The sequence below is a fragment of the Equus caballus genome, chromosome 1, assembly GCF_041296265.1.
Source record: "Equus caballus isolate H_3958 breed thoroughbred chromosome 1, TB-T2T, whole genome shotgun sequence".
Taxonomy (NCBI): Eukaryota; Metazoa; Chordata; class Mammalia; order Perissodactyla; family Equidae; genus Equus; species Equus caballus.
The window spans coordinates 87,043,666-87,070,434 of NC_091684.1; the positions used below are offsets into that span (position 1 = coordinate 87,043,666).

The 26,769-nt window shown below is 45.6% G+C and overlaps 1 protein-coding gene across 2 annotated transcripts in view; it reads left to right on the top strand.

Moving 5' to 3' along the window:
- The first annotated feature begins 537 nt into the window (after window positions 1-537).
- The window catches only part of NID1 (nidogen 1), a 77,637-nt gene continuing 51,405 nt past the window's right edge, over window positions 538-26,769 (top strand). Inside the window, exons 1-5 of one of the 2 annotated variants that reach the window (XM_001916503.6) lie at window positions 538-682; window positions 950-1,221; window positions 20,194-20,493; window positions 22,592-22,818; window positions 25,237-25,610. In XM_001916503.6, the coding sequence (XP_001916538.4) occupies window positions 997-1,221; window positions 20,194-20,493; window positions 22,592-22,818; window positions 25,237-25,610 (1,126 nt within the window). In that variant the 5' untranslated portion in view covers window positions 538-682; window positions 950-996. Of the gene's footprint in view, window positions 683-739; window positions 1,222-20,193; window positions 20,494-22,591; window positions 22,819-25,236; window positions 25,611-26,769 lie in introns of those variants that run through there. The other variant, XM_070264416.1, reaches the window with a different exon arrangement.

Below are 26,769 nucleotides of genomic sequence, written 5' to 3' on the forward strand. Positions count from 1 at the left end.
CATCGCTAATCTCCGTTTGTCAGGAAATCTCAGTAGTTCTCTGAGTGTTAGGGCGAGCTCAGATTCTTAGGTTTGGTATTAAAGGTTTTACGTCGAAAAGTCTTTTCCCAAATTCTCATTTGGGGGATGGTGCCTTGAGTCCCTCCACAGCTCACGCCCCCACTTTCCAGAACGTCCCTTCTTCAGCCTCCCGATGAAATTCCACCTCTTCCGAAGACCCACTTTGCCTCCTGCATCCCACACGAAGCTCTCCGTGGCCAATTATTCCAGCCCTGTCCTCCTTTATCACATGGCGACCTCACCCCACCTAACACTGAATTATGTTATACGCTTGTGACCTTGTCTCGGAAGATGGGACTCGATTTCTGGCCGAACTTCCACACTACCGAGCACAGGATCCCGCACTGAATACAGTTGAAAGAACGGACAATGAGTAAACCAACATGCTCCTGGCCCAGTCCCTTCTTTGCTAATTCCCAGCACCACCCCTCCTCCTACCAGAGTGTGACCACATCAGCCCGACCTCCGGGCGCCGCCGAGGAGCACTGGGGCGGGCTGTGCTCCTGAGTCCAGGGCATTTCCACGTTGCCCGCTCTCCACGACTCAGCCCTGACCCGAGGACAATGGTGCAGAGCCCTGCTCTCCTCTCCCACCTCCTGAGGGGCTGTTCGGTGGGAACTTGGTTGGTTTCGGGATTGCGACCACCAGCGCCCATCACCCGGCCGGGGACAAGGTCGACGCAGCCAGAAGGGGTGGAGGATTTGGGGTCGCCCCTCGCTGTCCCCCTCGCGGCCATTGGGCAGCCTCCGCGGCGCGCCCTGTGGACGGGGCGGGGCCCTCCCCATCTCCCCTCGGTTCCCTCCCCTATTTCCCGGGGTGGGACCGTCGGGAGGCGGGAGGCGTGGAGGGGCTGCCGAGGGGCGTCCGGTTACGTCTCCGCCTTTTTCAGCCTCCGGCCGCCGAGCCGCTGGGTTTGCGGGACAGCAGTTGGGGAACATGTTGGCTGCGATGCGCCGCAGCGGGCCTGCGTGGACGCGGGCGTTGCTGCTGCAGCTGCTGCTGGCGGGGCCCGGGGGCTGCCTGAGCCGCCAGGAGCTCTTTCCCTTCGGCCCCGGACAAGGGGACCTGGAGCTGGAGGCCGGGGACGACCGCATCTCCCCAGCCCTGGAGCTGAAAGGGGCGCTCCGCTTCTTCGACAAATCCGACATCCACTCGGTCTACGTGAGTGCGACCCGGGGCAGGAGGTGGCGGCACTCTGGGGAGGGCGTGGGGGCCGAGCGGGCGTCGGAAGGAAGGCTGGGGCGGGCCGGGGGCGCCGGCGAAGCCGGATGGACGTGGGCGTCGTGGGCGGGGACCGGGACCCGCTGGCCGCGGGGGCTCCGGGTGCGGCGCTTGGTCTCCAAGCCCGAGGGGGCTCCCACCTCCACCCGGCCCGCCGACGACTCCCTCCCGCCTGGTCACTGTCGCCCGAGGAGTACGCGGGTCTGGGGAGCTCGCCCGTCTGCGCGGCCCGCGCGTGCCGCCCGACTCAGGGACCCCGGGACCCGGGACCCGAGGCAGAGTTTCCTTTCCCGTTGCTGTGGACGGCAGCGCCGCCGGGAAATCGATCTGCGTCTCGCCATTGTCCAGTGCCCTTGGGCACAGGACTCGGTCCAAATGGGCACAGGCGGGGCGCGGAGCCTCGGCAGGGCAAAGGCCAGAGCTGGGTCGCAGCCGGCGCGCGGGCCCCGGGACTCCCGTAGGTGCGGAGGCAGGAAAAAACCGCCCAAGTGGCCTCTCGGCCCCGGGAATTTAGCCGACAGTCCCCTGCATTTGTGTGTGTGGACTCTGGATATGTCTTGGCAATGATTCTGTTCTCGAGTTGAACTCGTTTCAGTCCAGAGTTCACGGCTGGGAAGGCAGGGTGCCCCGGTGATCCAATTTCCTGTAGCCGAGCATTGTCACCGTGGGGGGCCCCCAATGGGGAGCGGGGCCAGGTGACCTTTAGCTCTCTGGAGCCTTCTCGGAACTGGCCGGCCCGGGGACACTGTCAACTTTGTAGTCTTTTCGTGCCTCCGCCTTCCCCAGCCGCGCACCATGTGGATTTCATATAAAGCTGTGCGCATTCCAGGAGTGGGGGGAACACCACAAACAGCGGCTGGAGCCTGTCCTGCCCTTGAAATGGCTGTGCTCCTCTTCTGGCCGGGGCAGACTGCGCCCGGACAACACCCACGTGGAGCTTCTCGGCTTTGCCTAAGAAGAATGAGACCTTAAAGTGTCCCCCCGCAGAGAGTGTCGCCCTTGGTGGTTGACTGCCCAGACTTGCGTGGGCAGTCTGGTGAAGCTTATGAGACCCCTTCTTAGAGTAATGTTTTTAAATGCAAAAAGTAAAATCCACAGGATTGCCAAGGAAATCAATTAGGTTGAAATGCAGATCAAAATATTAAAACAAAAATTGTATGAAGTAATTTTTGCATTTATTTTTAATCACATTAAATAACAAGGTGTAGCAGTGAACCCAGGGGTGGGTCAGCTAATTACTGAACTTTCAAGATCATGAGAGCTGTAAACAACGCTCAGAGAGAACTGCCGTGGCTATAATGTGATATGAGAATTTGGGTGACTTCGAAGAATGGCAAGGTCATTAAGTGCTTTGTTGCTTATATTCATAATCGGAGGAAATGCTAATTATCAGTTAGGGGTTGTTGAAAATAAAAATGAAATGTCTTGTTTCCCTCTCAGTTAACAGACCCACTGAATTCTATTCCTGAACCCCTATGGGGGTCATTGGACCCCAAGTTAAGAACTCTTGTGTTAAATTTGGGGCCTCCTGCCCTCCTTTGCTTGTGGCATCAGACTAACCATATTACATTTTAAAGACATAGGAAATCCACTGTTAAAAGTTGATTCCTGTCAAACCATGCCTTCTGGGTCTATTTGGGTTGAATCTGCATTTCAGAGAGAAAGAATCCCAGAGCTCTCTTTGGGTCTTATATCTATGCTACAGGCTGGGTTCCAGGAAGCTGCCTCTGAGATGCAGATTAGCAGGCAGGTTTAGGGTGAGCGCCTCAGATCCACACCTATACAAGGGAGGGAATGAAGAAGGATTGAGCAGAGGGAGGAGCTGAGCTGCAATGGGGTCCCAATAAAGGTCTCAGCCAGGCCCTCAAAGGTGGGATGGCCTTTCCGAGCTGTCTCCAGTCTGTGTGAGAGGGCTGGGCCTCTGGGCCCTCACAGCAATCAGTCACTGGGTGACGGCTGCCCTGGAAGGAGGTGTGACCCTGGGTGAGGCAGTCTTTTCCAGGGAGGCAATCTTCAAAGAAGGCTGACAATTGAGGGCTGCATTCCCAGGAGCTGAAGAGGGATCTGGTGACACATCACAGCATCCGTCATTGTCTGTGGCTGTGTGGATGCTCTTCGGAGCTGAGGGAAACCCTCAAAGGCCCTGAGTGAAAAGGTGAACTAATGGGGAGTGTGAGCATGAACTAAGTGGTCTCTACTGTTCTGGAACCCCCACCAAGAAGGAAAACAATCAATGGATGAGTATGTCTACGTGTGTCCGAGACTTGCTAGTTTTACATTATTTAATCCTCAAAACAACTTGCCCCTTTTTTCAGATGAAGAAATAATAATAATAATAATAATTATTATTATTATTATTATTACCCAAGGGCATACCACCAGTTAAATGCCCAAACTAGGATTCCAGCCCAAGCCGGTGTCTGACTCAATGCTTTCAAGCATCAAGCTTCAAACGTGACAATAAACGTGAAGGATTATTGTGGGCTAGAGGAGTGAGGGAGACCTTCACAGGGGAGGTTACATGTAAGACTTGAGAGACAGGTCCCATTTCAGTAGGTGGAGGGGGAGTGGCGAGGGCGCTTCAGCTGGGAGGTGCAGTGGGAGGTACTGCAGGGGCAAGTGCTGGAGGATGAGAACAAGCTTAGCAAATGCTGGGAGAGGGAGGAGTCTGATCGGACTGGAGCAGAGTGTTTCTGCTGGAATAGGAGGTTTCTGTCTGGATAGGCAGGCGGGGGTCAGGAGATAGAATGTATCAGCGTGCTTTTGCTGTGTAACAGGCAACCATAAAACCTCAGTGGCACATAGCAATAAGCATTTGTTGCTCCTGTGTCTGGAACCAGCAGGTGGTGGGCTGATCTCAGGTGGCTTTAGCAGAGGCAGTTGGGACGATTTGGTTCTGCTCCACGGTTCTCTCACCCTCCACAGCCATTTTGTCTAATATGGTGCCCATTAGCCATATGTAGCTGTTTAAAATGGAATTCGTTATAATTAAATAATATTAAAATTTCAGCCTCTCAGTCACGCTAGCCACATTTCAAATATTCAACACTCTCAAGTGCTTTTTCTAGCCTCTGCTTGGACCATATCTCCTAACATCTCATGGACTAAAGCAAGTCACATGGCCGAGCTGAGGAACGGTGAGGCAGGTCACCCTACCCATAGTGGCAACAGGCATGGATACAGGGAGAGGTGAAGATGTGGGGCCAAATGATGCAATACACTGCATGGAAGGTCGTGAAAGATGGCCAGAAGGTCGGTGGTTGGCAGGTTAAGCTGTCTATAGCTGGTCTCAAGGCATGCCCATCTCTAGTAAGGTAAGTCTGGCAGCGGTTTGCAAGACAGTGTGGACAAACAGGGAGAGCCAGGGAGCAGGAAGCCAGTTCCATAAGCTGCTGGTTTATCCAGACATGTGAGGATGAGGGCTAACAAAAAGATGGGCAAGGAGAGAAGAGGGGGAACCTGAGAGGTGATCTAATTGGCATCAATAGGACTTCTGACCAGTCACCTGTGGGAAGTGAGGGAGAAGGCAGGAGGGAGGGGTTCTCAGTCTTGAGGAGTGAGAGAGTGATGAGATGGCTGGGAGGGCTGACTTGAGGGAAAAGGTGTCAGCCCAGATTTGACGCTGTGGCATTGGGGACCAACGAGGGGACCAGAACATGAAGATGCTCTGTAGCCAGCAGGCCTTGTAAGGAGCAACCGGGCTGGGGAGGCAAGTGGAAGCCTTGAGACACTGGTTTACGGGGGGAACTAGGATAGGAAGAAACGAGCTGAGAGCTGGCTTTAGAGCCCTTGGAAAGGATGCCACTAGTGAAGACCTAACATGGCAGTTCTCAAAGTGTGGTCTGGGGTCTCCTGGGTGTCCTGGAGACTTTTTCAAGAAATTCACAAGGTCAAAACTCTTTTCCTGATAATACTAAAATATTATTTGCTTTTTATACTCCCATGCTCTCGTGTGTATGCAGTGGAGTTCACCAGAGGCTACATGATGTGTAATATCTATCACAACAGATCAAATGTAGAAGATAGGAGAATCCAACTGTCCTCCATTAAGCTGGGCATCAAATTGATTTGCAAAAATGTGAAACAATGACACTTCTCTCCCTAAGCTCTTTCAAGTTTTATTTTCATAAAAAATAATGTTATTTATGTTAACATGTATAATGAGTTCATTATTAACCATTATAAATATTTAAATTTTTCTCAGTTTTAATTCTGATATGATAAATATTGATTGGTATAATCTGTATAAACACAAACTTTTGGGGGTTCTTTAATAATTTTTAAGAGTGTAGAGGGGTCCTGAGACCAAAATGTTTGCGACCTTCTGATGTAATGGTATCTAGACATTATACACCTCTGCCTTAATTTGAGAGCTGTTCAAAGGTGGGAGAAGGGTACTGCTGGGGTAATGTTCCCTGCATGGGTGAGGAGCCATCTTGTTTGCCAGACTTCCTCCTGTGGCCCAAGGCAGACCTCCTACGTGATAAGGTCTGATTCTCTTCAAGAGACAACCTCTTATTTTTGGGTGGTAAATCAGCATGGTTCCAGCGATGAAGCCAGCCATTCTTTGAACCCCATCCTGGGTAACGAGTGCCGAATGGGCCAGTCTGTAAATCTTCTCATCCAGCCCCCTGAGCCATTGGACACGTCACATGAGCTCTGCTGCCTTGGCCGATGAACTGACCTCCCTGGGCAAGAAATCTTCAATTACATAATGAGGTTGCACAGAACAATAAAAACATTTTCTTTCTTTGACTGGAATTTTATCATCTTGATTTACTAATCCTGGTTATCTCATGCTGATCAGAAGCTCTGATCAGCTCTGCAGACCAATAGAAGAATTTCTAGAACATGGTTTCCTTGCGTATTAAATTACTTGTCTTGATTCATAAAAATGGAGAAATAAATTAGTTATTATTTAATGAGTTCAGTTTGTTTTGGAAATAAAACCCTTCATGCTATAAAAAAACAATAAAAGGAAATCCCTGATAGCAAAAAGATTCTATCTTGATTCATCTCCCTGCCTCTAGTCTCTCTCATTCTCTCTCTCTCTTTCACACACACACACACACACACACACACACACACCCCGACACACACACACACACCTTCCACAAACAGATTTTCATCATACCACTTACATACAGGAATCTTTCCTTAAGTAGGGTAAATTTAACTCATCCTTCAAGATCTTCTAACTTTCTATTTTTACCCTAACTTCTCTGCCAATACAGGCCACTCACTGTCTTCAAAACTTGATTCATTCCATCAATGTTTATAAAGAGATTCTTGTATGTGTAGAGGGCTGTGTTGGTGCTGAGGCTATAAACTGTACAAGACACAGCAACTGAGTATGACCAGGTCCGTGCCCTGCAGGACGTCTCAGTGCCGTGAGGGAGCCAGAGATGAACAGCTGATTCCAATGCCCTGTACTATGAACCGTGATAGAGGATCGACCCCTAGAACTTGGGGGAGCTCAGAGGCTCCATGAGGAACTCCATGCAACCGGGTTCATTCCCTGACCCCTCTGTAGACCAGAGGTAAGTCTATACCATACTGTGATCAGGGCAAATGTTTCCTCTGCTGCCTGTCCACAAATAGATCGTGAAGCCTCTGGAGTCATAGAGTATAGTTTGTATTTCTTTTGTCAATTTTTCCTTTCTCTAGAGATCTTGCCAACCTCTATGGCTTCGCTGCCTGCTCCATGGCAGTGTCTCTGCCTGTGACCTCTTTCATGAGCACTAGTCCTAGATTTTCAAAATCATACCAGATGTTTCCACCCAAATGCCCATCTGTCACTTCAGGTTCCACGTGGCAGACTGGGAATTACTCACCTCCCTCCTCCCCTCAGCTTTTCGCTGCCACTTGCTTTTCCTTGTTAATGGTACCCTATGAGGGTTTTCACATTGCCCTGAGGCTGCCTGGCCCCCTTCCCTTCATTCATTTATTCTACAAATACTTATCAGGTCTACTATGTGCCAGGCACTGTTTTAGTCACTTAGGATACAAGTGAACAAAACAAAGAACACTGTCTTCAAGGAGTTTATATTCTAGCAGGGGAGCAGGAGCCGGAAAATAAACAGCAAACATAGTAAATAAAGTAAATTATTGTTGTGCGCCACATAAGGACGATTTGATCAACAACGGACAATACATACAAGGTGGTCACATAACATTAGCATCATACAACCTAGGTGTGTAGTAAGCTATATCTTTCAGCTTTGTGTAAGTACGCTCTATTATGTTCACACAATTACAAAACTGCCTAATGACGCATTTCTCAGAAGATATCCCCGTCATTAAGCGACTCATGGCCGTATAGTATATTGGTAGGTGGTACACTACTCAACATCAGGGGTCTGGGGTGAGTCTGGAGTTTGGAAGACAAGGCTGGGCTTTGGATATAAATTTGGAAGCCGTTGGCACATAGATGGCAGTGTTTAAAACAAGAGAACTAAGTGAACTCCACCAAGGGAGTATGTGTAGCTAGAGAAAGGGGTCCAAGGGAGCCTCTAACAGCTCAGGGATAGGAGGAGGATCCAGCAATGGAGACTGAAAGGGGGCGGCCCGGAAGCCAAGTGAAGAAAGTGTATCACGAAGGAGGGAGTGAACCACCATGTTAAATGCTGCTCATGGGCCAAAAAGATGAGCACTGAGGCTTGACCACTGGGTTGAGTAACATGGTGGTCATCTTGGCAAATCACCAGTTCTCCACTTAACCTTCACAGCAGGCCCTTGCATCTGCATCTTTCTCTTCACCTTGGAAATAACACTTTCCAACTGCATTCAGTTTCTTTAGTGCCCTCCCCCATCCTAACTTCAGAGGAAGGTGGACTCCTTGGCCTGGATTCAGGGCCTCGCCCTACCTTTCCAGCTTTATTCCAGCTTCGCCATAACACTTCCCAGAAAAGTAAAATAGGTCTTACTTTGACTCTTTGCTCATTCTTTTACTCTACCCCTTCCTCCATCTCTTACCCCTCAGATTCTCCCCCATTCTCCCAGGGCCAACCCGAATCCTTCTTCCTTCCTAACTGACCAGGGCCAGCAGACAACATTGATCTCTGTCCTTAGAACGCTCTGTAACTCTAATATTGTCTTATTTGGAGGTTAATATATTAACAAATGTTCATCTATCTTAATTTTAACTGTTCAGTTAGATTATCAGCAGGTAGCATGGAAAGAGCGAGGTCTTTGGAGCCCAAAAGATGTGATTTTGAATCTCTGTTCTGCCACACTAGTTGCGTGATCTTGGATAAGTTATCCAACCTCTGTAAGCCTTAGTTTGTTCATCTGTAAAACAGAGACATCATTGCCTTCCTCATGGAGTTGAGAACATTCATTGAATTAATGTCTTTAAACAGCTCACCGCGTGGTAATGTGCTCCAAAAGTGTGGGCTTTCTTCATCTCTTTATTCTATACTTTCCTCTGTAGTACTTTGGTATTAGATTATTGATGTAACTTTTGGGAAAGATGTTCCATATGCAACAAGCTAATGCTAGCTCTGCCAAAGACATCTACAAAAATATGTTGCTCATATTTCTACACTTAATATACCAAACTACAAAATCTGTCAAGGTGAAGGCTTCCTGGAATTTCTTAATGTATTGGAAAGTATAGCAAGGCAAAAGAAAGCATTGCATACAAATAGTGTTTAAGCATTCTGACATATATAGTGTTAGTGTAATTGGAGTGCAACTTATCTATACGTACGCACAAAATATTTCAGAAGCAAGTAAAGTAAACAGAAGCACCAGTTCTTTAAATGAGTCTTTAAAGTAATTTAAATTATGCTTGATTGCATAGACAAGCAAGTCTCTGATAGTTCATCCTGTTCCTTCGAAGCAACACTCATGCCAACAGGACCTGTCGACACTGTGGTAGTTCTGTATTGAGATCAAGACGTTTCTTGAGGCCACTTGGTTTTGTGGTGGTGTTGGCATTGTAGTGCTACTCATTGTGTCTTCCATTTGTTGTGTTTGAACATCCAGCATTTCCGATTGGTGTCCACATTGGTCTGTCAGGGCAAAATCTTTTCAAGGTTCCTACCCCTCCCTGTAGCATCCATAGACCTAACCACACGGCCGTGGACTTTGTTACCTTGCTCATAGTTCGATCTTCTGCTGCCCCAGCATCAACCCTGGCACTTACACTCAGGATTTAATTGCCTGGTTCTTCTGGCAGATTGCATTTTTGGTGTGTATTCTTTTTTTTTAAAGATGCCAATCTTTTTTTTTTTTTTTTTCTGCTTTATCTCCCCAAACCCCCCCGTACATAGTTGTATATCTTAGTTGTGGGTCCTTCTAGTTGTGGCATGTGGCATGCCGCCTCAACGTGACCTGACGAGCAGTGCCGTGTCTGTGCCCAGGATCCGAACCCTGGTCTGCCGCAGCGGAGCACGGGAACTTAACCACTTGGCCACCGGGCCAGCCCCTGGTGTGTATTCTTGAAACTTCCGTATTGTTTTTCTGAATGGCCGTTTCAATCTTGGTCTTTTCAGCCTTTTCTTCTTTCTCATATTTTTTGGCATTCCTATTAAGTTCTTTTACAGCAAACTTCAAGTTAAATATGTGTTTCTCCATGTTTGACGTGGTCCTGTGACCTATCTTGGGAGGCAATACCCAGGTTTGATGGAAGGGTGCATGGGGTCCTGTCCTCGTCCTGAGCTGCAGGCTGGCCTGGCTCCTAGAGATGGTATCTTATTCCTCTTAACATCCCTCGTAGAGCTGTCACATTTAGGGAGTTTGTGATCTGCCGATCCAGGCCAGGGCTGCCACCGTGGTTCTGCAGGTTGTTTGCAGCACAAGGCCTCTCGCCTAGGGGACAAGCAAGAGCTAAAGTCTACGGGCCACTCAGCGAGCCCTGAGCCTCAGAAAAGGCACCCGTTTCTAATTTGCCCAAAGGCACCCTGTGGTCTATCAGTGGCCCTGTTGAATCACAGAATACTTAATAGAGTGTTAATTTCCAGTGGAGGCTAAAATGGAATTGATTAATCGTGTTGACCAGCTTATAATTGAGGTCAAAGCACTTCATATCTCAGCCTCGTGTTATTCCGGGTCTCTTTTGTTTATAAAATGAAGAGGTTTGACAAGATCATCTCTAAGGCCCATTTTATTTTGGATCTTTGATGTTCTTTGACTCAGTGACCAGATGTTGAATAAGTACATTTACTGTTTCAGGACACTGGATACTATTTCTCATAAAATGCAGTGCAATGTTAAGACACGTCATCTAGTCTTTCAACAAATATTTAGTCTGTTGCCTAGTATGCCAGGCACAGTGCTAGGCTTTGGAGATACAGACGGAAACCAAACCAGTGTTGTTTCTGCTCTGGCAAAGTTTACAGTTTACTGAGGAAGACAGACATTAAGCCAATAATTACACCAATAATTGACCAGTTGCCACTGTGATGAACGCTATGAGAGAGAAGTTCAGAGTGGGGATATCTCGTGGTGAAACCTGAGCTAGTTGGAGGGGTCAGAACCTTCCCAACCTAGCTGGAACCAAAGGATGAGTAGAGGTCAGCTGTGTGAAAGAGCACAGGAGGCCAGACGGTGGTTCAAACGCAGGAAGCATTGCTGGACATGAGACCGTGAGAGTATGGAGAGGAGGAGCTGGCATGTCACGGGAGCGGAATGAAAGCCAATGTGAGTGAGGACGGTGGTGCAAGAGCTGAATCAGACCTGGCCACTCTGGCTCAGAACCTCCTGGGATTTTCCTTTGCTTTTAATGACATCCAGACTTCTCACCATGCATCCAGAAAGCCCCCTGTGGCCCAGCCTAGCTGGTCTCTCTGACCTCATCCCTTACCCTGTTCCCCTCACATGCCAGGCTCCAGCCACACCAGCTCTCTTTCTCTCCCTTGACCACAGCCAGCTTGTCCATCCAGCTCTTAGCACTTCTCTTCCTCTGCCCAGGACTCATGGCCCTGATTTCCCAGTGGCTGCATCTTGCTGTCATTCAGGTCTCGGCCCACACGCAGACCCCCATTTGTGATGGTTGGTTGCAGTCTATCGTATTTTCATCACAGTGTATAAAGCTACCTAAAAAATTAGCCTATTCGTTTGTTTACCTGTTGTTGCCTGTCTTTTCCATGAGAGTCTGAGCCCTGTGAGGGCAGAGCCTGGTCTGCCGCACTCACACCTTGTCCCTGGTACTGGGAGTAGTGCCTATGGCACAGGGCGGGTGTTCTGCCATGATTTGTTCAATGAGTGAATGAATGAATGCTAGGTATTTTTTACTTTATTCTGTGAAGCAGTGGGATGCCATTAGTGATTTCTAAGCAAAGAGTGATGTGATTTATTTTTAAAAGACTCCCCTTCTTCAACAAATAAATGGCATGGAAGAAAAAGAAGGAGGGAGAACTGGTATAGATGAGAAGAGATTTAAGAGCCATAGTAACCAAATGCAAGATGAGGACTTGGCTGGATCCTGATGGAAACAAAGCGATGGTAAAAGGACATCTTTGAGACAAACTGCTTTCAAGAAGAGATGAAGTAAAAATATTTCAAGAAAGAAAAGTACATATGCACATGTGTGGAAGGAACAGATGAAACAAGAACTGGAGCATGATCGTGGGAGCAGATTGATGAGGATATGGGTGTTTGTTGTACTATTCTTCTGTGTGTGTTTGAAAATTTCCCTGCACGACGCCACTCACACCACATGACATCACTCACCACTACATGACGCCACTCAGACTGCATGACACCACTCACCACTACATGATGTCACTCACACTACGTGATGCCACTCATACCACATGACACCACTCATACTGCATGACACCACTCACACTGCATGACATCACTCACCACTGCATGACACCACTCACACTGCATGACATCACTCACACTGCATGACATCACTCACCACTACATGATGTCACTCACCCACATGACACCACTCACACTGCATGATATCACTCACACTGCATGACACCACTCACACTGCATGACATCACTCACACTGCATGACATCACTCACCACTACATGATGTCACTCACCCACATGACACCACTCACACCACGTGATGCCACTCACACCACATGATGCCACTCACACTGCATGATGCCACTCACACTGCTGCTATGAATGTTCGTGTACAAGTTTTTGGGTGGATGTCTGCTTTCAGTTTGCCTGGGTATATACCTAGGAACGGAATTGCTGGGACATATGGTAACTCTATGTTTAACATTTTGAGGAACTATCAAACTGTTTTCCAAAGTGGCTGCACCATTGTCTATTCCCACCAGCAATGTATGAGGATTACAATGCCTCTCCATCCTTGTCAACACTTATTATTATCTGACTTTGTGATTCTAGCCATCCTAGTGGGTGTGAAGTAGTATTTCATGTGGTTTTAATTTGCATTTCCCTGGTGGCTAATGACGTTGAGCATTCTTTCACGTGCTTATTGGCCATTTGTGTATCTTTGGAGAAATGTTCATTCAAGTCCTTTGCTCATTTTTTAATTGGGTTATTTGTATTTTATTGTTGAGTAGTAACATTATTTAACAAGAATACTTCAGGAATGAAGCTCTATGTGTCATATTGTATAACATTAGGAGGGAACTGATGTCCGGTGATTGCTCTGCTAGCTGCTGGTGATAAGGAGATGACAGCTAGATCATGTCTGTAAAGTTACGTTTTCCCCCTTTGGAACAGTAAGCAAGCTATGGGGTGACACTTTGGCCTTATGCTGCTGCCCCTTGCCCACTGACCTTTTACCTAATGTTTTTAGCATCCATTGATGATTTTTACCTGAATCAATTATTAAACTAAAGGTTGCTGAATGGTGTTTTATTTCGTTTTGTTGTCTCCTTGTTTCTATCTTTCTACATTTATTAGCTAGCATACTTTTGTAAAGTATTTCTCTCACAAATTGGGCTTGTGGTTACACTGACATATGGTTCGTTCTGGAAAGGCAGATGAATGCTTCTTTCCCTATAATTCTTGATGTTCAAATTAAGGGATTGGTATAATCTGAATTAGGGGAGTACTGTGCTCCAGTTGGCACAGGTAAATTTCTGATACCTACATCCAAGGTGTCAAGGAGGAGCACACACTGCTCCCCAGAGGCTCAGGGTTCGGGCGAGGCCATTCCTCCCTTCCCTGATAGTCTCCTGTTCTGGAATACTGAAGGACACCACTCCCTCTTGTTCCATACATACACCAGAAGTTAAAATTTAAAGACCCCAACCATTTTCAAATGTTGGAAGGTAACTCCAGGTAGAAATTTCCTACAGAAGAGATTGGTAACTGATCCAAAGTCTCTCATTAGACGTTAACTAGATTAAGCTGAAAATGTCGACTCATCTCTTAACTATTACCCATAGGTTGTCCCTTGTTTTTATCTGCTAATCCTTTTGTTTTTATTTCTAATTCAAGCCAGAGCCATTTCCCTGGCTCAGTGGGGTTAATGGAAAAACATTGCAATTTGAACTCCAGAGTTGTGTTCTGGCACCTCTACTGTGTGATCTTAGGCAAGTCAAACAAACTGAAACTCATTTTTTCTCAGATGAAGAATGGAGATGATGTTATTGCCTACTTTACTAGGTTTAATGAGACAACTGGAGTAAAAATGCTTTGTAAACTGTTAAGTACCACACAAGTGGGTCAGGCCCCAGGTCCCCTCTGGACCCTAGGCTGAAGTCAACTTCTGCCTTGATTCTATCATGGATTTGGCTATTTCCTGGACTTCTTTATCAGATTTTTCTTTTCTTTGGCCCTTGTAGTTTTCCAGCTTTGTCTAGCTGTCCAATTTCTAACTGTGAAGCCATGTCATGAAGCTTTGCAACTTCCATGACTTTTGCTCCCAATATCTCTGAACTAGGCAGCTGACTACAGTAACAGAAAGAACACAAGTTATGGACTCTAGCAGATGTGGGTTCAAATCCTGGTTCCATCACTTGCTGGTTATATGACATTAAGCTAAATTAAGTCTCTTGTCATTTCCTTGTCTGTTTCAAATATGTGAAAAGAGGATGGTTGTATTAAATTTTTTTAAAATGCAAACAGTTTTAGTAAAGAGCCTCAAACTTAGCAGACACTCTGTAAATGCTGCTTTTTCAGTCTTTACCCTAAATTATTTCACTTTAAGTCTCTGCTTCCTCCTACCCGAGAGTTTCCTTTTGCAACTCCATGCAATTTCATTGTCTTCTCAGCACAGCTATTTGCATTTCTCAAATGTCCCCATTTGTTTCTTATTTGTGTCTACCTCAAGTATTCTCTAACCACATCTGTTTTGAAGAAGGCTTTCCCCGACTATTGCAGCAGCTTTCTGCCCTTGGGACCGCTACTGGCTCATGTAAGCCTGAAAAGATGCTTATTGTTTCACTTCTTCAGTGTGCATTTGAATATAATTTTAATTTATTGACTATCTGCATTTAGACTTTCTCCAGTGCTTCATGCTGTCTGTGAGTTCACTTTAAAGATAAACACGAGACAGGAAGTGCTCGTTTAAATGGGGAACACTCTCCCATTATGAGTTAGTGGCTCTGTCCATCCTCTTCTTAATGTCAGCAGAGTTGAAACAGTTGTACATAAGTGGCTCCAGCTGTTGGCCATGTGGTGCTTGGCATTTTCACCCTGGGGTGTTTTGTGATATAATGGACCTGTTCTTCCCCATGCAGCTGGTTAAGCCTGTTGTTTGCTGTGTCCCTTGTGGTGAGTGGACAGACATGTTCTGTAAAGGGGCGTTAAATTGTGCTAGTAACACACTGAGCTGAAGTTTAACTTTGCTAAAGGAACTTCTTTTTCCCAGTGTAAACTGTAAACAAGATTTCATTTACATTATATAATATAACGAGATTATATTTACATTGGTGAACGTGCAGGAAGTAGCTGTTTTTCAATAAAAAAAGTGGTGTATTACTTACGTTACTGAACCCGGTTCATCTTTGCCTGTCGCCCAGAAAACCAGCCACTGACACGACGAGATCGCAGCAGAGAGAGGATTTGAATCACAAGGCAGCCAAGTGAGGAAGCGGGAGAATGAGTCTCAAATCCACCTCTCGAAAATGGGACTCCGGGATATTTATGGGGTAGAGGGCAGGGTGTGGAGACAGATGATTGGAGGGGAGGAGAGATGAGGTGATTGATGATGTGCACAAGCGTAGTCGGATTTCATGCCTCTTCATAAGACGCCTGTTCACAGAATGGTGGTCTTAGCATGATCTGAGGGTGGAGTTTTCAGCCTCTTGATGTCAAAAAGGTCACTTGTCAGGCGTCTGTGTGGGCCCAGTTGATGGGCTGGTGTTTTCAACTGGCCTGAACTGGACAAGGGGTCCTAATTCCTGAAAAACAGCTCAAATATCCATTACCTTGGTGACCCCGGGTACCAGGGAGATGTTATCTGTAGGAACCTAGTGGGAGTTAGATAGCATATTGCCTAAGCAGCACAGTTCACAATGGGTGGGTAAACAACTAAAAGCTATAGTTAATAACTGCAAAAAAACCTTAGTTACTAGCTACCTAATCATCAATGGCTATCTGTTTACTGGTTTCACTTAGTCCACCAAGAACTTCAGCTAGGCAATATTTGGTTAGTGTGAGTTACCTTAAGAAAGTAATATTGGGGCCAGTTCTGTGGCCGAGTGGTTAAGTTCGTGCGCTCCGCTGCGGTGGCCCAGGGTTTGGATCCTGGGCACGGACATGGCACCACTCATCAGGCCACGTTGAGGTGGCGTCCCACATCCCACAACTAGAAGGACCTGCAACTAAGATATACAACTATGTATAGGGGGGTTGGGAAGATAAAGCAGAAAAAAAAAAAAAGAAGATTGGCAACAGTTGTTAGCTCAGGTGCCAATCTCTAAAAAAAAAAAAAAGAAAAGAATATAACATTATTATTATTCTTATTATTATTAGCTCTCTCATGAACTCCGACAGGCTTTCTTAGGAATACATTCAATCCACAAGGGTTTTGCAGAGTGATCTATACCGAGGGATGTGCTGGTGCCATTGGGAGTCAAGGTACCTGAGTTAAGGCTCCAAGGTGCTAATTGCAAAGACAGAGAGAGGGGCAGACATAAAGGACCTAGTGTTAAACTCTGCTGGGGAGGTCAGGAAGGCTTCACAAGGAGAAATGAGACTTTGCCAAGGACACGAGCTGAGTAAGGATCTTTGAGGCAGAGGGGACCACAGATGCAAAAGCCTGCAGTATTAAGTAGGCGAAACACCATGGTGAGTTTGGAGAAGTGCAAGTAATTTAAAAGTTTTCTTCAGCACTTGTGTTTCTAGTCCAGCCTCTAGTCACCAATATTCGCATCTTAACTAAACTCTGGTCCCATAAGCCATGTACTTTTTAACTAGCAAAAATGTGGTGAACAGAGAATAAGACTGGTGGCTGCTGTGTAATACTCAGTTTTAATAATTGTTTCTTTCTGGACTCAGGGTGCTGCACCCGGTGCCTCAAGGCTCTGAAACTTTTGATTAACTTTAATTGTGTAATCTGCTTTTGCCAGCACCTTCTGCTCATTAACACAGTCTGGCCCGCCCCATGCAATTAACACTCCTGAAAATCCCTAGTGGGGGAGGGGCAGGGGCTGCGACAGGGGGAGGGGTGGGCAAGTCTGGGGAAGGGAGGAGTTTAGACAAGGAACCACAGAACATTAGTGTTGGCTGATCTATAAAAACCAGCTGCCCACTTTTGGTAAACTTTATAGATCAATCATGTTCATTATCTATTTTTTTTTTAAAGTTTTATTATGGAAAATTTCAAATGTATGCTAAAATAGAGAGAATATTAGAATGCACTCCTATGAATGCTTCAACAAGCATCAAGTTATGGCTTATCTTGTTCCATTTCTATCCGCACCTAGTCCTCCTCTTCCCCACCTCATCTAAACTGGATTGTTTCTAAGCAAATCCCGAACAGTTAATTTCATTGTAAATATTTCAGAATGATCTCTAAAAAGTGACTTCAACTTATTATTAAAAAATAATAATTCTTTAACATGATTCAATGTCCACACAGGCTCATAAAAAGTATCATTTTACTTTTCAGTTAATTAGTTTAAATCAGAATCTAAAGACCACATGTTGCATCTGGTAGATATGTTTCTTAGGACTTCTTAAATCTGCAGGTCCTTCGCCTCTTTTTTCTTGTGATGTGTTTATTAAAGAAACTGGGTATTTGTCCTTCAGAGTGTCCTGTTTTCTGGATTGTGCTGATGGCATTCCTATGGTATCATTTAACATGTTCTTCTGTCCCCTATATTTCCTGTAAACTGGTGGTTAGATCTAGAGACTTGCTTGGATTCGAGTTATCAGTTCCTATTTATGCAAACCCTTTGTTTTGTAGCCGGTGTCCCACTCCAGTGGGAAGAGCCTCAGTAGCACATAGTGCTGGGACCCTTCATGTGGCTCACCCTCGGAGCTTGTGCACCTTCAGGCGTTATTTCTAAACAACCCAGGTTTACGGGCCCTATCCTGTATGAAACTACTGCCCCATTTCCTGGAGGAAGTCAGGAGAGGAGGGGACTAACACGTGCCAGCAGCATATAAGCTCTGCAGCTACAGTGGTGACCAAGACAGACAGGGTCCCAGCCCTGAGGGATACAGTACTGCATGGTGAGAAGACAGCCGGAGCCAGCGGGCACACAGTAAATGAGATCATTATGTTAAGTGACTTTTAGGCCCTTCTCTTTGTCTCCTTGCTTTTATGTTGAATTGCTTGATGGCACTTTAAAAAGATGGGGAAAAGGAACAAGGCTAGGAGAGGCATCATGTGCTTGAAAGATATGTAAAGTGAGACTGGTATCAAAACGAAGGGAATATTGTTCATCATCTGCCACTAATTGGTATATCTGAAAAAAAAATGTTTACTGGGGAGAAGTTTAAAGCTAAGAATCAAATGAAACTCCTGTGTGCTCTGTATATGATGTATATGATGCTCTGTACATGACATTTATCTTTGATGTCGTCCTTCTCCATTATCACAGACAGTTGAGTCGAATGTGCCGTAAAATTGGCTGAGAAACAATTTGCCAGCACTAAGACTAATGAAGATCCTCTGGTCTTTGTCCAAAGCATTTGCAGTTCTTCATGATACTTGTCTAAAAATCAGTTCCTAAAGCATTCCTTGTGAAAATAGAAACATTCCTGCGCCCAGACTCTCAATAATAAAGGACACCGGGAGTGTTTTCAAAGTTGTAGGACTGACTTAAATTTCACTGGAAGACAGCTTTTTAAAACGAAGTTGTCTGTATGTGGCCTCCATGTGATCACTTCCCACTAGCAGCTGGTAACTGCCAACTTCTGGCGGCTTGAGAAAGTGAGCTGTTTCCCACGCTCCCACACGGAAAGCCAATCGGGATGTTTGTGCTGGGAGATGTTTGGGGGGTTAGTGGGGAGAGGAGGGTGAGAGACCAGCTGGGCGAAGCTCCTTCCCTGACTGCCTTCCAGAAAATCATTGCTGGTGCCAAGTGATGATGGAAAATATGTCACCCACACAGTTAACAGCCCATGACATTGGGTCAAAAGGGAGGGTTTTGCTAAGTCCACACTTAACTCCCAAAACTCTCCTTCTTTTCCCATCCGGTGCCCAAATCAGCTCCACCACATTGAACCCTTTTATCCGGCTCTTGGCATATTGCAAGGTTCGGTCTCGAGTTCCTCTCCTTTCTTTCCGCCCCTGCCCCCTCCTCTAGTAACAAGGTCTGAAGGGACTGAAGGATACGACCGTGGAGGAGGAGGAGGAGGAAGGGAAATAAGTGCCCTGGAAAACCCACAGGCCTCCTAATCAGCTCCTGAACAGTTGAAAGGCCCTTTTTGGGATTCACGTTTTTCCAGTCTGCAGCCTCTTAAAATGCAAACTAAGGTGCCATTTGCACCATCTCTCCCATTTAATTAGTTTTTTTTTTTTTTTAATTCACAGATTCTCAAAGTAAAAGGACCACTGGAGTGGTGTTCTATGTCATCAGTGGACTGTGCACTAACAAGAAAGTGAGGGGGATCAAAGCCTCATTCTTAGCCTGGCCTCACAGGAGGCCCGGTACCCCCGCCACCAAGGGGCTGTTTATCCCTTTCCCATTTTCCCAAGGAGTGTGGGTTTTAGCTGGATAAGCACAGTGATATCTTTTTATAGGCAGTTATAACTGATTTCAAGAAGGCTGTACGCATAGTGAGAAAGAGGACCAACTTTGGAGTCGGGTCCCTGGGTTCAAATCCCAGGGCTACCACTTATTGGTAACTTGGGAAAAATTGGTTCACTTACTTCATTTTCTCCATCAGAAAAATGTGGATAATGGAAGTCCTTAGTTATATGGAGTACTTCTGAGGATTAGATGTTAATAGGATGCCTGGAACATGGTAAACAGTCAATAAATGTTAGCCATTATTCTAACACGTCGAACTATTCAAAATAATTCATGATACCCTAATGCCCCATTCAGATTTACTTCTTGACACTTTACTTCTTGTATCATTCTCTGTTTGTGTCCATCCTTCCTGTATCCTTCTGGATTGTGGGTTCCTTGAAGGTGGAGACTGCATACTACCCTTATGGACCCACAGCACTGAGCACAGCCCTGTATGTAGTGATTACTCGGTTTGTTGAGTAAATTAATGAGGGTGTTAATAATGACTCGTGTTTGAATGGTGCTTTGCAGAATACGAAGCACACACACACAGGAAGCCTGAGACTCGAAGTTTAAGACACTTGCCCAAGGTCCAGTGACCTGTCTATGCCAGAGTCAAGTCCTGCGATTCTTTCCCTGTGCTCCTCCCACCAGACCATCCTGCCTAGGAAAAGATGCTGAGTTTTACAATTTGAGACCATGTCTTTCTCCAGTTCTGTTGTATTTGACATACTGGGGGTATCTGTGTCAGCCTTCTATGAGTGGGAGCTCAGTCCCTCGGAGGAAGAAGTTGTTTTGCACGCCTTTTAACTCTGCCCTGGTTTTGCGCAGGTCACCACAAATGGCATCATTGCCACGAGTGAACCCCCAGCCAAAGAATCCCATCCTGGGCTCTTCCCACCGACCTTCGGAGCAGTCGCGCCCTTCCTGGCGGACTTGGACACGACGGATGGCCTCGGGAAGGTTTATTATCGAGAAGACTTATCCCCTTCTGTCACTCAGCTGGCAGCAGAGTGTGTCCAGAGAGGGTTCCCGGAAGTCTCTTTCCAGCCCAGTAGTGTGGTGGTTGTCACCTGGGACTCTGTGGCCCCCTACCAAGGGCCCAGCAAGGACCCTGCCCAGGAAGGCAAGGTAAGCACCGCCCAGGTACAAGTGCAGAGGGGCTGACAGGTTGGCTTTGCACGCTTTGGTCTTCTGGGTGTGCTGCTATGATGTACATCATTCTCGTGCTATTGATAAAGACAAGACATCCAAAACAAAATCCGATAGACTGGTTATTGCAGGTCTGAAACTTCCAAATCCTTATCTGCAAGGCTATATAACTGTGTGTTTTAATGATGATTAGAGGTAAAGAAAGCCAATTCCTGAGACGACTGATACATGGCAAGAAAAGGGTTGATAAACTGCATCCTCTAGCTGCTTCTTTGGTGGTGGATAGTGGGAGGTAATTTCTAGTTAAATAGCGAAGTTATTAATATGAAGTGATAGGTTAAAATAACCAAGTGGTCCTGGGGAATGTGGAGAAATAAAGACAAGACCCACACTCTAGTTGGGGAGGCAAGAACCATTTGCACCATGTGAGTGGTTCCGAACCAAGTGTAATTGTTCTCCAGGGGTGGGCGTCTCTGTGGGCGCAGTGGTCAGGAAAGGCTGTAAGGGTGTGGGGAGCTGGCACTGTCCTTGAAGGAAGGGGAATATTTGAGTAGGTTGAGAAGCCATCTCTAGATCTGAAGTGAATCTTTGGGACGTGCCTCAATTTCTCCTTGGAAAAACAGTTTCGCTCCACCATTATTTAATTTTTATAGGATTACAGGGTAGGGAGAAACTTGAAAGGTCCCAGAGACACCACTTAAATGGGAGATGTTCCAGGCTGGTAGTTCCCAAAGTGTGCACCACAGAATACTAGTCCTACGAGACAGTCCTTGAGAAAAAGGCCTCTCTGGCCAAATAAGTTTGGGAAATGCCAAAATTAATATCCCCCTCTTGGTGACTCACTCTGAAAAGCCCTGCAATAAAGAAACCTGCTTAGTTTTGTTTAATTTAGCAGTCCCCAAACATTTTGGCAATATCCTTTTTTCCCTCCCAAATAAGACACATCACATCCCATAAAACACACTTTGGGAAAGCCTGTTCTGGGCCTGCATGACACATTTTGCTTTGCCACCTATATCTGACTGAGTGCTGTGCTTGAAAACTGCTTCAAACGTTAAATTTCTCAAGTGTGTCTCCCTTTCGCTTGAGTGATGAACACCCAGCCCCTCATACAGAGCCCTTGCCTGCCTCTCGGGCCCAATCTCCCTTTGCCTTACCTCTCTGCACACCCTTTGCAGCAGCCGAATCAAATTATTTGCAATTCCCTAATCATACTTATTTATTCCTTTGTTTATCCACCTACAGTATCCTGCACTTGCTGTCCTCTCTGCTTGTGACCTCCTCTCCTGACCCTCACTCCTGCTCGTTCATTCAAACTCGACAGCCTCCTCCACTCCCACCCCTCGCAGCATCGGCCATCTTCTGATGGCTCCTATAGCACTTGCACACGACTCTATTTTAGAATCTATCCCCCGGTCTTGCAATGTTTTGTTCACGTGTTAGTCTTCCCATCTAGACTGTAAATTCCCGAGTGCAGGGAGCATGGCCCTTCAGATGTTATCTCACAGAGTCCTCCTACCATTTCTTTGCAATAGGTGCTTTTATCTCCATCTTACAGATTCAGGAGTCGAGGCTTAGAGAGCTTAAGTAACATGCCCAAGATCCCATAACCAAGGATGAGTAGAGCAAGGATTTGGATCCAGATGTGTTTTGCCCAAAGCTCATGTTCTTTCTTACCGTATGATGCTTGGGCCCAATGAATATATGCTAAATGATGAGTGTGGTTGAATATGTTTAATGGCCTGGAAACAAATTCTAAAGGTCAGAATTTGCTAAGTTACATGAGATTTAGGGCACCATCTACAGGTACCATCTCTATAATTTTTGGTTGACTTCAGAGTCACAGTATGCAGAAGGTATTCATTAATTAATTAGGAAATTTCATGTTGACATAGCCTTAGAGAGATTTAAGGGGAGCTATCCTGGAATACTTGATCTTTACTACAAAAGTACTTCTTTTAGAATAAAATGAGAATACTGCCATCTCTGTACTTTTTTATATATAGTCGGGTGAATAGCACATTTTAAGATCTGTACATGTTTTCCTGAGTAACTGAAGTTGAACTCATCTTCACAGAGAAACACATTCCAGGCTGTGCTGGCCTCCTCGGATTCCAGCTCCTACGCCATTTTCCTTTATCCTGAAGATGGTCTGCAGTTCTCTACGACGTTCTCAAAGAAGGAGGAGGACCAAGTTCCCGCTTTGGTGGCATTCAGTCAAGGTTTAGTGGGATTACTGTGGAAGAGCGACGGAGCTTATAACATATTTGCTAACGACAGAGAATCAATCGGGAATTTGGCCAAGTATGCTTTCTTTGTTCCTCACTAGATTCTCCCCTTAACAAGATTATCATTTTATTATTTTATTGAGGATAATGTAATGGGCATTATAGAACATTACCTAAAAATGTTCCCACGGATTTAAATTTTACATATAGTTTTTATATTATGTAGTACTTTTTTTCTAATGGACTCAATGGCATATACTCTTAGAAAGAACATGTATCCTATTTTTTTAGATATCATCCTCATTTGAAACAGTTTCTAGCATCTCTTCTACAAGTACAAAATTAGAAATAAAAGTTATTAAACCTGTCTCCTGCTATGAGCCCAAGGCTGAGAAAACCCTTTTCCCCCCACGTTGACCAGGGGAGAAATTCTTACAACAGAAACAGGCAGTTTTGTAGAATTTGGCAAAAGGAGAGAAAGCTCAGACTGCTTTTCTAAAATTAAAATCTTTCCTCTCCCATTATTCTTTTAAAAATAAAGAAAGAGCCTCCTCCCAATTTCCTGTTGTCAAACTGAGTCTAAAACTCCTCTGCCCTTTACTTAACGGTGGGCTCATAAACGCTTAACTACTGGCTTTGCGGAGGTGGGGGAAGCCCTCATTACAGCATCTGCCTATTTCCATGGTGTAAATACTCCTACCATGGCCAGTTTCCGGATACTCTTGTCATGTTGCTCAACGTGGAGTTGAGGAAAGATGAACCACTATATAGTATTCTCACCATACAGATGCAGTAGACTCAAATAACTTCAAAAGCATAGATAATAGTAAAAGAATTCAGATGCGATGTTTTGAGTATTTACTGCCTTTGTTTTTAATATAATTTAGTTAACTGTAAGTTTATATAGTTTAACTTTTTACAATGGCTGTGTTTAATAACTGGCTTGCAAAACTGCTAAAATTTAACAACCGGCTCTCATGAGCCGGTGCAAGCAAGCTCTGCCCACCACTGCCTTCACTGAGGTCCCGGGCAGACAGATCGATTAGATTCGGTTTCTGCAGGACTTTCTTGATTCCTCATCCCCCATCCCACCCCAATTTTTCGCTCAGTGATCTTCACCGAGTAATGTATGTCCTTTCTTTCTATCGTGTAATCTGGTGATTTTACTTAATTTCTGATAGGAACACAGACACATAATAGTAAAAAGGGAGCAAAGAGTAGAGGTTAGGGTTATTCTATTGTATTTTACAATAATAAAATGCCTTTAGATTCTGAATCTCATTTGCATTTCATTACACCCTTGAGCATAAAAAGGTAAACTGAGACCTGTCCAAGAGTCATAGTTAATAGAGTTACGATTTCTAATAAGCCATGTCTGTACTGTTTTCACTTAGAACACTTCTGACACCAACTGGGTGTCCTACAATTCAATTTAAGTCTGACACTAATTGCCTTGAGTTAGCACAGACCCCACAAGTTAGGGGCTCAGTCCCATCAGAGTGCCCCTACTTCAGATGCCAGTCACAAGTCCCAGGTTGCCACCTGTACTTCTGATCAACCAGCTGTAAATTGGGTGTTCCCATGGCCCCCTGCTCAGGTTTGATAATTTGCTAGGATGGCTTATAGAACTCAGGAAAACACTTTACTTACTGTTACTAGTTTATTATAAAGAATACAGCTCAGGAACAGCCGAACAGAAGAGATGCATAGGGCAAGGTATGGGAGGGATCCAGACGCGGAGCTTCCATGCCCTCTGCGGTGCACTACCCTCCCAGCGCCTCGATGCGTTCACCAACCCAAAACCTCTCCCAACCTCATCGTTTAGGGGTTTTTATTAAGCAGACGTGATTGGTTAAATCATTGGCCATTGGTGATTAACTCAGTCTCTGACCCCTCTTCCCTCCCTGGAAGTCAGGGCACGGGGCTGAAAATTCCAACCCTCCAATCATCTTGGTCTTTCTAGTGACCCGCCCCACTCCTGAAGCTATCTAGAGTCTCCAGCCACCGGTAATCTCATAGCATACAAAAAGACACTCATCGTTCCAGAGATTACAAGGATTTTAGGAGCTGTGTGCCCAAGACAAAGACCAAATATACATTTCTTATTATATCACACCATGCCATGGAAAGAGAATAACGGAGAATATGAATGACTCCAGTCACCAGGTTACTCATACGGTAGGGCGTATGACCAGCGATTAGTATAAGTCACATTTTAAGGCCTGGCAGTGTCCCTGGAACGCACCTCTCAAATGGCTGAGCGTAAGCCTTTGCTAGTGTTCTACTCATTCGGATACAACCTCACTGGATGGTCTCAGCTCTGTGATGACCAGACATGACCATGTCTGCTCTCTCACCCTCCAGCCTTGGCTGTAGGCAGAAGCAGGCGATGGGTTTCAAATTGACACAGACCCCCAGGGCTCCTTCTGCTTGGTTAGTGGGGGTTGTTTGTGGGTTGCTGGCCTGTTTCTAAGAAGTCTGTCCTTCCTTGTAGGAGCAGCAACTCTGGGCAGCAGGGTGTCTGGGTGTTTGAGATTGGAAGTCCAGCCACAGCCAGCGGCGTGATATCTTCAGACGTGAACCTCGGACTTGATGATGGAACAGAATATGACGATGAAGATTATGACTCAGTGACACATCTGGGCCTGGAGGATGTAGGCACCACATCCTTCCCCTATGAGACTCCAAGAAGGGGAGACACTGGCACACACAATAGGCCCAGTGTCCTCTCCCCCCGCCACCTGGCTACCGAGAGACCCCCGGGGCCTCCCACAGAGAGGACCAGGTCTTTCCAGTTGCCGGTGGAGAGATTTCCCCAGCAACACCCACAGGTCATAGATGTGGATGAAGTTGAGGAAACAGGAGTTGGTAAGGCCGTTTAAGTTGCAGTTGGTGTGCTCTTGGACACGGGTTTCCAGACGGAGGAGACTGAAGGGGTGTTGGTTGTGTGTATTACATGGTGGTTTGTAAGGATGAGAGCCCAGAGAAATGGGGGTGGGACCTCCCAGCTTCAGAACGTTGGTGGCTGGGCCCAATGGCCTCAGAGACTCCAAGTGGTGGTCTTTTGGGACTAGGGCTGTAGTTATGGAAACTGTGGAGTGTGTCCTCTTTCAAGTTTCCTATTATTCCTTTTTGTCTGTTTTAGAGAGAAAAGTGCTTTAGAATTATTTTGAAAGTCAGATTTTCTTATTTGTGACTTCTGAGATCAGAAATCTATTCACCCACCTGAAAAAACATTTTAGAAGTTCCTTTGGCTATTTACGCAGTTTATCTTTGACTTGTATTTCCTCTTGGTTTTGGAAGGAGAATGGTTGATTATTTTTCCTCCCAGGTCCTGTCAGTTTCAGAGTTGCTTTGTGAAGATTTAAAAATACAAAATAAGTAGATCCCCTTTTTAAAGATAAGTTTAAAGTACAATATCTTCTAGTCAACCATATTATATCAGATTTTTGCTACATTTTGAGGGAAAACCATTTGAACCCCAGCATGCTTTGATTTGTCTTATGAAAGACATTCAAACTAAACAGTGTTCGTTATTTTTTGCTCTTCTGGTTGACATATAATCCACTGAGATCCATATAAATGGGATGGGCCAAGCCTTTGAAGATGTTTACTATGACTCTTTACTGCTTCTCCTATGAAATTATCATAAGGCCTTCAGAAAAATCTACTCCATTCTACATTATTCACTCATTTTTATTTCTCCTTACTTGTTCTGATCTGTCTCATAGCAATAGGCATAAATGTTTGTTCTTATTGAGTATCCCAAAGCATGGACAGGATCTCGTGGCCGGGGTAGTCTGCTTACTCACTTCTGTGGCACAGAAATGGAGAAGATTCGCTTTAGTGGCGCGATGCGGACAGGGCTCATGTCTCAGGGCTCCCCTACACACACCGCACCCTGGATTTCCTGGGGTGATGCTGACGTCTCTTAGCGCGTGGCACTCTGCTCTTATAGCTGGGTTTCTGAGTGATCTCCCCCAGCTGTGTGGGGTAGGTTTACTTGCAGGTGTTCAGATTTGAATCG